The 13,443-nt window shown below is 38.8% G+C and overlaps 1 protein-coding gene across 3 annotated transcripts in view; it reads right to left on the bottom strand.

The window, feature by feature from the left end:
* Window positions 1-3,214: 3,214 nt before the first annotated feature.
* METTL6 (methyltransferase like 6) overlaps window positions 3,215-13,443 on the bottom strand; it is an 11,159-nt gene continuing 930 nt past the window's right edge. The window contains exons 2-6 of one of the 3 annotated variants that reach the window (XM_019508826.1): window positions 12,990-13,371; window positions 11,870-12,004; window positions 10,653-10,823; window positions 9,009-9,150; window positions 3,215-4,127 (exon numbers count right to left, since the gene is read on the bottom strand). In XM_019508826.1, coding sequence (XP_019364371.1) covers window positions 3,979-4,127; window positions 9,009-9,150; window positions 10,653-10,823; window positions 11,870-12,004; window positions 12,990-13,286 — 894 coding nt within the window. In that variant the 5' untranslated portion in view covers window positions 13,287-13,371 and the 3' untranslated portion in view covers window positions 3,215-3,978. The remainder of the gene's footprint in view (window positions 4,128-9,008; window positions 9,151-10,652; window positions 10,824-11,869; window positions 12,005-12,989; window positions 13,372-13,443) is intronic. The other 2 variants (XM_019508828.1, XM_019508827.1) reach the window with 2 other exon arrangements.

The following is a 13,443-nucleotide window of genomic DNA, read 5'->3' as shown; positions in this document are numbered from 1 at the left end:
ATTCTTCAAATAAGATAGGATTCTTGGGGCCATGGTCTCCTCAGCATCCAAAGGGCTGTGTAAGAGCTCTGGTGAATTTAAGTTACTATTGTTATAATTAGGAAGACATCTAACAGCCTGAGCTTCAGAGAAACATTCCACTAGCAAGGTCCCCTGATGAACTTTCCTTAAATGGCCTCTTCCCTACAAAAAGGGACTCTTTCCCCTGCACATTTTCTACTGAAAGGAAAGTGGGCTGGAGAGGGGGGCATTGGTTTGTTATCCATCTCCATCATCTAAGCATGGAAAGCTGGTCTGTCTGCAGGTGTGGCACGTACAAGGAACCTCTCCTTTTTCTTCCTTTTGGGGAGAATCGGGTATAGGATTTTCTCCTCTATTTTCATCAATGGAACCACATGTTTTTTCCTTGTCTCTCATCTGTACACAGAAAGATTTCCTCCATCTTCTCCTGCACCTCACTGCAGTACTGGTCAAAGTAAGGGTTGACAATGATTTCTTCTCTCACCCTTAACTCTGCTGAAGGCAGATGGATCATGCTACACAAAGTAGCAAAGACTAAACCAGGTAAAAACCTCCTTCCTGTTTTGGGACAAACAGAACGGGCATGTCTCCATGTGCAATTTGCAGTGATAAACTCTGGTGCATCTTGTGCCAGAGTTCATTGCTCTCAGGCGCTGCATTTGAACTTGCACCCTGAACTGCAGCATGCTGAACCAGGTCAGGGCATCCTTGGCTGGCAGAGTCCCAAGGTTACCCTTTCAGCCTGGGGCTGCTCCAACCTGGTTCAATGTGCTGCGAAGGAGCTGGCTAGCCAGCATGCAGCCCCAAACTGAAGCACCCTCATGACACTGTACGTACCCATGCTGATGGGGCTGGCTTCGCTATGCACAAAAAAATTCTGCAGCAGGATAGTACTTGTATTTACAAGTACACCTGCTCCAGAGTTTATTAGTTTCCTTTGACCTAACAGGGCTACACGTGTAGATGCCAAGGTGTTTACTGCAGAGCTAATTAGGCAACTGCAGTGTAATTAGGCAACATCTTGTGTAGATGCACCCAGCCACAATGCTACTGGCATTCCGAGCTGAGCCAAGAGCCTTATGTATCAATCTCTCCTTCCCAAGTCCATCAGCACAACTCTATGGAAAAAGGTGTACCACAAGGTAGGGGTGGAGCCAGGGCTAAGAGTAACCCTTTCTTCCCTTCCTTCATCTGAAAGAGACAAAACTGCTATGATACTTTACCCAGGAACTAAACCCATAATACTGAACAGGCATCTCAAATAGTAAAGTAAAATTTCAGAAGAGTCCTAACTCCAAATAGAGATTATAAGCTTATGTAAACCTCAGAATATGCAGAATTAGTTAACTATGTACCTCCTTTAACAAGGTGGTTTATTTAGGCACTTATCAAATAAGGCCTAGGAAACTATTCAAAAGATTCATATGGTACCTTTGTGGTTTAAGTGAATTCCAACCCATCACACTAAACAAGGTATAGAAAAAGGTAAGGAGTTGATAAGCAAATACTGAATTTTTAGATGGGGGAGGTTCAAAAATGTCTATCAGGAAAATGTACCTGATCCCCTTTCAAAAATCATCGGGACTCTGAAACATTCCAAAGGCCTTTTAGAGTAGTTGAGGCATGTGACTCTTGCCTCCTTCACTAACAAAGAGTGATGAAAACTTATTCAGAGAAAAGTACAGAGGCCTCTGTCACCTAGTTCCTTCTCCATTGCCCTTCTTCAATCTTAAGCAGTGGTCAGATATTTGTCTGCAAAAGACTTGTACTGCTCTGATCCACTGCAGGACTAAGAGAGAAACTGAGGTTAAGGGTATCTGAGGAAACAAAAAATGTATTTTGTCATGTCAGTCACTCTTGAAACATTCTGTGAAGTGGTCACAAGTGTTCACACTCTACACATATGCCAATGTAATATTAAATAGCTTAACTTAACTGCCCTGCCAGGCTGTCAAGAGTGTCAATAAGGAAGTCTTCAGGCTCAATTGTTAACTAGCCTAACTTTTGTGTTCAGTTGGGTTGGCAAGTATATCACCAACATGGCTACCACCAAAGTTATCAGTTACTCACATGAGGCAGTACTTTTTATCATCTGTGATGACTTTTAAAATCCTTGAGCTCAATGTGACTGGACTGTATGCCTACCAAAAGTCAATGAGGCTGAGCCTATATGCAGTAGGTTTCAGGAATGAAGCCATGGACATTTAAGTTAGCCAACGGTAACCATCATGACCTGGAAGGTAACTCAGGTTATAATGATGCTATTGTACCCAATTTTAATAAGTTACTTCATAGTAAATTTATTTTAAATGCTTATTATTATTATGACAAAAAGTGCTATGTTAGGGATTAATGATAGTTAAACCCCCAGGATAAAATTCTTCATAAAAAAGGAAGATGTCACTCAATAATTACCTTTAGGAAAATTGTATAGCTTAATCTCTCCTCCATCTGAGCCACCAGAGTAGAGTCTCCCTAACGACAGGCTGTGGCAGTTACAAGATGGTCATGAGCCTCCAATTCCCACTATGGACAAACAATTAGCAAAGGGTAGGTACTGACTGTGGCTTTGTAGTAACTGTCTTTGTTTTGTGCCCATCTTTACCCCATGGTAAATAAAACCTAAATTGGGGTAGCATACCTTGTTTCATGTGGAGGAAAACTGCTCCAATTTAACTCTGTGAGGTAATAGCAGGGCACCAGGAGTGTCTGTGACATGAGGTAACAAAAAAATATCCATCTGTAAGAGGGATTGTGACAACAAAAAATTTGGGACACAAGACTTTTCTGAACTTCTTGTGTTAAATCTTTACCCAAACCATAACATTGTAGGGAAAACTTGATCTAAGAGTTTACCAGGTATAAAGAGCTGAGACTGATGAAGAAAATGGCCAGGAGTGAATTTAAGCAATTACATCAGTTTGATATTTAAGAAAATCCAGGTAGGGATAAAGGCAGCTACTTCTTGGGACTGGGCATCAGTGCCTTACCTGAGATTAATGTAAAACAGCATTATTACTCCTTCTGCTTGAGGAAGAGGATTTAGGCACATTCTGTAATTAAATGCATCACACAAATAAAATATCTGACTCCTGGTTACTGATTTTGGCTCCAAATGGGAAACTGGCTTGGCCCCAAAATCTCTGCTCAACAAGCAGCAATGTATGAATAAAATGACAGGTAAAAATAGCTGGATTATTTAATATCAAGTAATTTGGGTTTATTTTTAAAATCTTAAGATGTATGAGCATATCCTAATGCTGACAATCTTAGGCATAAGAAAAAAGTCACAGCATTTATTGCTAAAAGGTTGCTAGAACTTTGAGAATTCCTCAAACACTGACAGAGCTCACTTCTATTCTTGAATCTGAACATTTATGGGTAGAAGGCCTATATCCATTTACAGAAGAATAAACCAAAATTTCAATGTCTTATCATAAAATTAAATATTAAAAAGATACTTATAGAATAGTTTTAATGTGAAAAAGGGACATAAAACTAATCCATTCTTGTGACTAGTAAAAACAGCTGTTTAACAAGACAGTCCATCAATGCTCAATAGTTAAACTTCTCTTAAAGGAAATTTAAAATCTTATGTAGCGTAACTGGAGAACGCCTTTTAAAAGAATAAAGCTGTTAAACCACTTTCATTTTAAAAACAATGTGTGATCCTACAACAATGTTGAACAGGATTCATTTTAGAAACGGAAATGCCGGAAGCCTGGCAAGTTGCCTGTATTCATAAACACATTTATACACCATCTTCAAATTGTATTCTCATAGTCACCTTCATATGCCATATGCAAGGAACAAAGCCAGCAAAAGGTTCAAGAAAACATGATTCCATCTTTCTGGTTTACCAAACTCCTGGACAGTCCAGCCAAATTCTATAATTTTATAAGAACTCACTCAAACTGCTTGTTTACAGAAGCAGTCCTGCTGCTGATCAGCAAAAACTCATGGCTTACTTAGAGGTTTTCGAAATTTACTTTGAAGAAAAATTCTTGGAACACACAGGCCTTCTTTCCTATTCACTGTTTCCCGCAGCACATACTCATTGACCACTTGCTCATATCCTTCAGCCATAAAAAGCTGAGACAAGAACTCTGCAAGATAAGAAAGATCAATAAATTTAGGATATGTTTTAAAACACCAATTAGCATGCAGCTGTTATTTAATACTGTATTTGCTTGCTTACAACATTCACCTTTTTCAAAAGAAAAAAAAGAAAAAAAAAAAACAACTCCTAGAAACTGGGGAGCACATTATAAATGAAGAAATACAGGAATACCAGTTTCTGCCACTTAAGTTTCTTTTGGGCAAAAGCAAAAGTAACTCTGCACACAATCTGCAGGGAACAGAACAGTGAACCCAGCTGCTGCTACTCTGTTACTTACTATGTGTAAAGATATTTTTTATTTTTTTTCTGCCTTTCAGAAACAAGCTGTTGAAATTTGATTAAAACAAAAGGCCTCAAAGTCAGTTCCAGAATGACTGCAGACTGAACCTCTGCAGATGTGACAACCAACTTGGTCAGCAAAATAAAGGAAGGAATCAATGGGCATTTTATACAGGTGCTCTGGGAGTGCGTGTGGGGGGAGCTGCTCTAATTAAAGCGCCTGAAGTGTCTCGAGTATCAGTGTCCCCCCTACTGAAAAATCGCAGTGGAGGCATTTTAACTAAAGCTCATTGAACAAACTTTAGTGAAAGCGCCCCTGCCGCCATTTTTCAGCACAGGGATGCAAATAAATGAGATGCTGGAGTCTGCTGGAGCACGGTAATTACCATGCTCCAGCAGACTCCATTAATTGAGTCTGTTTCAACATGCTGTAATTATAGTGTGTCAAAGCAGCCTTGCTGCATGTGTATAGGCACCCGATATGTCCAGCTAAACCCATAATGAGATCCAATTAAACCGAGCACAAGGCTTGAAAGGAGATCCTATAAATAAGACCTTAAATTAAATAAGCCAAGTATATTATATCATAAATTTATCTTAAAATGTTAGCAGTAGTGATTGATGTAACCAAATGTATTAGATGCTTTTTCGCTATAATAGATATATTTTTGTTAAGATCCTTGAATAAACTGTAAAAACAAAGCAGCTTTGTCAGTGAAGACAGTATACTAAGGAGAAGAGAAAACATGATGGTGGCAAGCAGCAGCATTCCATAGTGGTGAATGAAGGAGATGAGAGACATTTCCTTTTCCTTTCCCAAGGACATAAATCCGAACTCACTGATACCTTCCAAGTGAAAGAGAGATCAGTCCCCAAGGTTTCAGTGAAATGAGCACTGGTTCCATGGGCAGGGACATGCAGGTTGCGGATCACAGATCAGCTCTTCCTTGGGCCCCAGCCCCATGCTGTCATTGTCCAGCATACTGGAGTCTCCATGGAGACCAACTGGGACCCAGGTAGGCAGGGCACGTGGCAGGGTAGATGGGATGGGGCCACGGGCAGGCAGGAAGCTGCATCCAGAAGTAGGATAGACAGGTGGAGCCGGATTCAGGATCTTGTAGTGGTGACAGCGCAGGGCCAGAGTTGCGATCTGCTCCCTGCATGCCCCATCCATAGAAATGGCAACCTTTGCAGGGATATGGAAGCAAAGGATTGTGACTCTACCCTTGGCCCTGGCCCCATGCTGCCACCTCCCTGTGTTTCTGACCTGTGATCCTGGCCCAGGGCCAGTGGCCCTGCCTGCCCATCCTGTTCCCGGATGCTACTACCCACCTGGCCATGGTCCCATCCTGTCCACCTGGCCGTGCACCCTGCCTGTTTGAGTCCTGACCCTGGCAACAGGTTCAAGCAGATGGGCTGGGCTCAGTGGCAGCTGGAAGGACCTGCTGCCACCAGAGCTGCCAATAAGTGAGTTCAGCCATGGCGCCGCATCACACCATACCACCCCACCTCTGCTGTGTGCCTGGGGGCAGTGGGACCAGCCGTATGCACCACAGCCTAGGCTGCGCCCCACACCTGGGTCAGGTGGAACTAAGGGAGGCCAGACAAAATCCCTTGGTGGGCTCGATCTGGCCCGTGGGCCATATTTTGCCTAATCATGGGGTATAAGCTACACGGAAATTTGGAGAGCTGAGCAAATTCAGGAAGACCTGCTGCCAATCTGCATGCCAACCTCCTCTTCCCTCTCAAGTCTCCCCTGCCAGTATAGGTAAGAATCTATGTTGTGCTGTCACAGGTAGCCATTGGACTAAATGCCTGTTTTAGTGTTTTGTAAGGTAAACAATAGAAGTTTGGGCTGAATACCTGTCTCTTGCCTCTTTTATGAGAAGCCAACCTGTAAGTTTGTGTGTAAACCACGTAAGAAGACACAGGCCTCAGGCTGGCTCTATCACCCTAAGTTTTCAAGTCTGAATGCATGCTAGGTAAACAAAAAGGGAATGATGTGGCAAATGAGACACACTTACAATGTCTCCACAGTCTGAACTTATACCTAGCAACAAGCATAGGAACCCTCAGCAGAGTCTCTCTTTCCCCAGAAGAGACAGAAACACCCAACAGACAGGGCACCAGACAGGGAGTCGACAGAGGCTCTGTTATTAGCTCTGCAATTGATCTGCTGTGTGATCCGAAACAAGTCATATGCTTGCTCTGTGTCTCTGCTTTTCCTTTTAGATCCTTATTTAGGAAGTAGACTTAGGAACTAATGAGTAACGTGTTTTTACAGAAAAAGAAATACAAATAAATGCTACAGCAATCGAACAATTTCAGCTGAAATTGAATCTGCTTGTGAGTGCTACCCAAGCAATGTTCAGTACATAAAGATATACATTCCGTTGCCAGTTAAAAAAAAAAAAAAAAATCAATTAAGAAAAAACAAACAAACCCTGATTCCCTAAGTCAGTGAAATGGACAAGACCCAGCTGATTCCCAGCACTGTCCAAAAAGTATCACTCAGCTTTTCCACATAGCAACTACTTGATCTCCCATGACAGGCAGGGGGAGGAGGGGGGAGAACATCTCATAAGCCAAATATTGCTTGTATAGAACTCTGCAATCATTATATGATGGGGAAAAGCTCCCAAACTTTTTTAAAAATATATTTAAGGTGGATTGTGTCTTAACAGACTGATTATGCAAGTCCATAAGAGAGTCACATAATGCCCTCTTGTGCCCAAGTCAGCTGAATGTATAATACAAAAGTGTTCATGTATTTTTAGCAGACTGTTTTGCCTTTTTTCATAAGTGATATTCACTCTGTCTACATTTGCTTTTCCTTTTATCCCTCTCCCTAATCTGTTTTGTTTCTTTCAGCTGGAAAGGAGGAAGAAAGCCAGCTTCATGTGACCAGCCACCCTCATGGACCACTACCAAGTAGCTCATAAAGCACATTTCAGAAACCTCTGAACTAGACATATGTTAAAACCATCAGAATTTTGGAAAAAACAGACTTACTAAACCACACCTAAACCCAAAAGGAACATACATGGATGAATACTGTATAGCTCCTTGCTTTATAACAGAAGAGGTTATAGGTTGTTTTCACATAACTATAAAAAACAGGCAGCAGATAGTAGCACATCCTCAACATTCAAAAACCACACCTGGCAAGAACCAAATACTTAATTATGACATCTTAAGCTTCAAAAAGCCAACAGGGGACTCGATTCAAAATTCCTTAAATCGAGACTGGTTCTTTGTTCCCATTTTTCAACAGCAGAGTTCAGCTTGTTCAAGTTAATAGTTTAAGTAGAACAAAAACTATTAACAGTAAAAGGACCCTAAATGTACTTAAGTGAAATTACATTATTAAATTTCACCAGAAACCTATGAAGAATGGAAACGGCTTGGGAATTATTAATTAATATAGTTTTATTTTAAAGGGAATGTGATTTGGTAGTATACTACGTCATCAAATATTAAGATTTAGTTGGCTACAAATTGACCTCTTGAGTGGCTGAGTATTTCTTCCAAGGGAAAAAATATTTATTCCACAAAGGCCTAAACTCGCAGGAAGTATTTCTGCAATACTAACTCGGACAGCAGTTCTCAACCTCAGTAGACTCAAAGCACCTTTTGGAAAATGCCAGCTTAGTTTTCACTTACTTTTTTTTTTTGACTACGGAAAAACAATGGAGCAGTTTTTTTTCTTTTGCAAAGAACTCAGAAAGACCACAACAGATTGGAATATTTTTGACACTATGGATTCCTGTTTGAAAATTCATCTTGTGAATCATGTTTTAGCCTAATACCTAACAATGCTATCACTGCGTGGCACTCTGTGGCACCCCTGAAAGGATCTCAAGGCACTCCAAAGTGCTGCAACACCCTGGCTGAAAATCACTGCACTAGGAAATATGAAAACAGAGTTATCATATCATATCATATCTGCTGTACCAGACTGTGGGCAATCTGCTTAACTGTGGGGGGCTTCAGGTTCTTCATTTGCAAAATGCAGACAATGTTCTTTTTCAGAAAGACCTTTAAGCACTGAAGGAAAGTCTATATAAATATTGTGAATATCATAATAAAATGTTTTACTAAAATCTTTACTAACACATAGATAGAAGAAGTATGTTGGCTTCGGATCAAGCCTCATATATATATAAGAAAGAATGTTGCAGAAAGATGGTCACAGGATAACTGCATCCCTTGCATGATGAAACAGGAGACCAAGCATTTTCTTAAGCATATTCCTCTCTTTCATTTTGAGCATTTATCTGAATGAGGCCCCTGTAACTAAAAAGTTCTAACTTATGCTGCTCTTGTGTTACAATGGCACAATCTATGAAACAAATCAAATTGCTGTCTAGCTTGGTTTCAAAGCTAGGGGTTGGAAAAGCTCTCCTCACAGGATTTAAATGCTTCCTGTACCACCCACATCAGTCCCGCCAGTTGAAAAATAACTGTAAAATGATGGCAAAGGAATTACAGTAAAATTTTATAAATAAACCCTATAGGCACAATAGGAATTTAAACATTTAAATGAAAAAAAGACTTCAAGAGAGGAAAGAACATGTAAATGTCTTACCATGAGTAAAAAAATATGATCGTGTTCCATCTTGTCTAACATAAAAGTTGTCTCCAAGCTTGCTGCCAGATTTAAACCTGAGCATTGAATGATCATAAAGCCCATAGTCTCTAAACAAGACACATTTGCCTGGTTTTAATACCTGTTAGATAAAATATGCACACATCATTAAAGTATGTGGACTTGGCAAAAAAAAATATTCACATACAGAAACACACATTTATCATTCCATGGCATCTTAAAACATTATTAAAGTTAAATAAAGAAATCATGTCATTTAGTTTGATTTTACTGAAAACAAGGTTGAGCAAGACATTCTGCCTCCACACCACTTCTCTGTGAAAACAGAAAACTACAACAATGACTGCTGGAAATGGTATGATTTTTCAGTAACTATTTTCCAAAAAAAATCCAAACTACCAGTACAACTAACTATTGATTTTATGTTACTAAATATAATAAATAATCATGTTGCTTTCAAATAATTCATGTATGTAACTTTCACAGCTCCACAAATGGTAGTTGCATCCTTTAAAACAGAGGAGGGAGAGCAACCTTTTTTGGCAAGAATGTCACAAATTAGCCTTGCACCATCCTCATGTGCTTCTCCAGTCCTCTGCCTACTCTGCTCCCTACTCTGTGCTCCCAGCCCAATCTATTCTGTTTTCTGCTTCCTTCCCTGTGCCCCATGCCTCATCTCCCCTCCCTGATCTACCATATGCCATACACAGAGACTGCCCATGCCATGTGTGGCACTCATGTAGCAGGCTGGCCACTCCTGCTTGAAAAGAGATTTGTGGCTTGTACATTTCTGCAGAAATTTACAAATAGGTTAAAGGAGTCAACCACCTTCACATGCAAAACGGTGATTGGGTTTTCAGCCTTGTTCAAACTTAAGAACTATTCCCTTTATAGAAAGTAACCTTAGAAATATGCCAAAACCCAAGGCTCCTTATTCAAACTGTAACTGGTATGCTACACAGAATATCCTGTAATATATAAGGATAAAGAATTCTGTAAAATACATTATACTATTTTTTCCTGGAAAATGTTGCAAACAATAAAAAAATGTTATCAGAACATTTGAATCTCTTTCCAACAACTGGCTGAAATTTTTGGATTACAGTACTACCTACAGTGCACTAACTGCTTTGCATTTATCAGCCCTTTGTTACAGGAACACTCCTGCAGGATACTGTGCACTTTTAACTAGAGTCAGAAAAACTTATCACTTTGTTGAATGATGTTCTATTGCTCCTCATTTGTTTCTCTCATAAAATCTAAGGATATGATCCATCCAAAGGCTTACATACATACTTAACACTGTCGGGTGTGAGCAATCCCATTGTTTTACATTACATTTCAGAGGGAGTACTCAGTCTACAACATTAAGTTCATAAATGTTTGCAGGATCAGACCCTCAGTCATTACCAACACACACAGCCAATCTCTCAGATTTACTAAGTGAAAAATGTAGTGCAAAATTATTTTAGTCCCTACAGAAAGCAAATATAACTACTGTAATTACATTCAGAGAGTGTTACATAAAGGATGCCATTATCTCACAGGACCTTTTCAGAATAGAACAGCTCTTTTAAACCAGAAAGAAAAAGAAAAAAAAATGTTAAATCATACTTAATTTACCTTGTAAATATTTTGCAAGACCAGATGCATTTTGTCAGGGTGAATGGCAGAAAGCACAAATATTAATAAGACAACATCCACAGAATCTGCTGGTATATTTTCTAGAAGCTCATCTTTAGTAAGATCACACTGGAAGACTTTACACCTCTCAATATTATATGAAGGGTTTTTCTAGGAAGTGAAAATATTTTGCCATAACCATAATTGAAAAGAGCAGCATTTATTATAAAAATAGAAAAAAATTAAATTTTGATTTTTTTCTTTTAATCAGGAGAATAACAAAAGGACTGCAAAAGTAAATTAAAACTTTCTGGTAGGAAAACTTTCTGGTTGAGATGAGGTACACACAGATCTTTTACCTAAAACTGGCAATACAATCCATTCTCAATGATTTGGGAAATAAATAAGAAAGAAGAGATGGACAACAGAACAATTTATGAGTCTTACAGGTACCTCTAACCTACCAACCTTATTCTAAATTAAAATGGAATTCAGAGTATCTGGAACAATTTTGCAAACTATAGTCCTGTAAGTCAGATGGCATACAACCAAATTCAATTTTTAATTTCTTTTGCTGACTGGTCCTTTGAAGACATATATTTACATCTATAAATTGATTTATATATACTTTTATATACTTTCGCATTTGAAATTTATAGAAAAATCAAGAGAATCTTAAAGGCCCAATGTCTCTTTAAATCTTTATGAAAAAATTATTATAATGTATATAATATAATAATTATAATGAATAAATATAAATAGTACTGCTCTTTCTAGTTGATCTTCAAGTTTCTTTGAAAATAACCTCCGTGTCACTGCTTTCACAATCACCTTCATCCACTACCTCACAAAAAAATTAAAGTATCATTTATGAACATATATCCTAAAACAAGTTTTGCTTGTACTTCGAAATGTGTGGTTTGCATTGAAACAGTACTAGTCCCAATGTAACTTTTAAGAACTATCTAAGCAGAACAGCTACTCACACTTATTACTACAGAAACACAGCTTAAAAATAGGTTCTACGTAATGATTCAATTTCTTGTATACAGTATTAAGCTCCAGTGTGTCCATTTCATACATCCATACCTTACAATTTACCATCTTTATAGAAGAAAAGGAACCAAGCAATGCAATTCTATCATTCCTGTAATGTGGAGTTTTACAGAGCCCAACTTTCTGAAGCAGCACTAAAAAAACAGACATAGCACACCAACCTTCACATATTCAACAGCTCTTGGTGAGAAATCACAAGCATAAGCGAAGATATTGAAGTCCTCTTCTAAAAGTGGAAACAAGCAGTTCCCAACCCCACAGCCTGCTTCAAGAATAGTCAGTTTCTGATTTTTAAACTAGAGGTGAAAAAGAAGTCAATGACATACCGTATCACTTTTGTTTCATTCTCAAAATGTAAAGATATTGATTGTCACATTTTATAGTTACTATCAGTTTCACTTATCATCAGTTCAAAATCTGAAAAATCCTTCCACTTGCAATTTGACATAGGAAATATAGGCTTTACTTTGTGCTATATTATGCATCTCTACAGAGCCATTAATATGTCGTTATTCATCTATCCATTTTGGTAATGAGCAAGCTACTGTATCTACTTTACCCCATCTCTGATTTAATAAGGTGAACAAAGGATACACCTCAATGCTTTTTTTTACATTCATATTTTAATATACCAACAGCTCAAGCTAGATGACTTCATATTAAGGTGAATTAACAACATTTCAAATTGGGTTTAAAAATCTTAGATCTGAGATATGTGAACTCTAATACAGGTCACAGGAGAAAATATTCCAAAGTCTGGTTCTAAATGTATAAGACAGGTCAACTATAAATAGTTACAGACTTCATAAAGTGATTTAACTTTTTAAAATTTCTGAAGCCTTCGAGTAGGCAATAGTTATAGAGGTACTGAAAGTGCAACTGAATGCACGATGCAGCATGAAAGACTTGAAGTATAACAGTAAAAGCCACTGTCACCGCTTCTCTGGTCTGTAAGGGGGACCTGAAATCATTTGAAGATGACTGGAAGGCAAGGATTTTTTTAGGGCAGTATCTTTTATTGGACCAACTGCATAGTTAGGATGAATCAGATAAGCCTTTGAATGCAAGGCATTTTTCATTAGATGTCTTACGCTGGAAAATTTATCCAACTCCATCCCAACTGTGCAGCTGATCCAAGAAAAGATATCGCCCAGAAATATATCTTTGCCACCCAGTTTCTGGACCATCATAGCCACAACATCACTCTAGCACTACCATAACACTTGAAAATAATTAGTAACATCTGTTTCTTTATTTGTAGAACTAGTGCACATAGCTTACCTCACAGCATGCTTTTAACTCTTCAAACTCTCTGGTTGTCCAGTGTCTGTCTTTGAAGAAGTTGGCGCTATTCCTTTTGTAAAACAGATCCCAGTTCTTCTGGGCCTCTTTCTCCAGTTTTGATTGTTTGAAGTCAGATATTAAAGTTTGATCTCTTGCAAGTTTCTCGGCTTCTTCAGCACTAAGAGTCCTTATGCTGTGCGCTTTCTTCTGGAAAGCGCTGCCTTCACAAGTTGGGGCTATTACATTTGGGTGACTGGCAAACACGTCTTCCTGGGACATTATGGATTCATCCATATGAATATCAACACAGCAGATTTAAAGTGGTTTTCTTCCTTGGCTGTGTATTTCTATTTCAGATAAGGCAGCCTAGGCCCTACAACTGTCAGAAGGAATGAAAAAGAGATTATTATTGTCTTCACATCTTGGGAGAGGCTTTGGGGGGGGGGGGGGG

The sequence above is a fragment of the Gavialis gangeticus genome, unplaced genomic scaffold, assembly GCF_001723915.1.
Source record: "Gavialis gangeticus isolate Ggan-Ray unplaced genomic scaffold, GavGan_comp1, whole genome shotgun sequence".
Classification (NCBI taxonomy): domain Eukaryota; kingdom Metazoa; phylum Chordata; order Crocodylia; family Gavialidae; genus Gavialis; species Gavialis gangeticus.
This window is presented reverse-complemented; position numbering and strand designations above follow the sequence as displayed.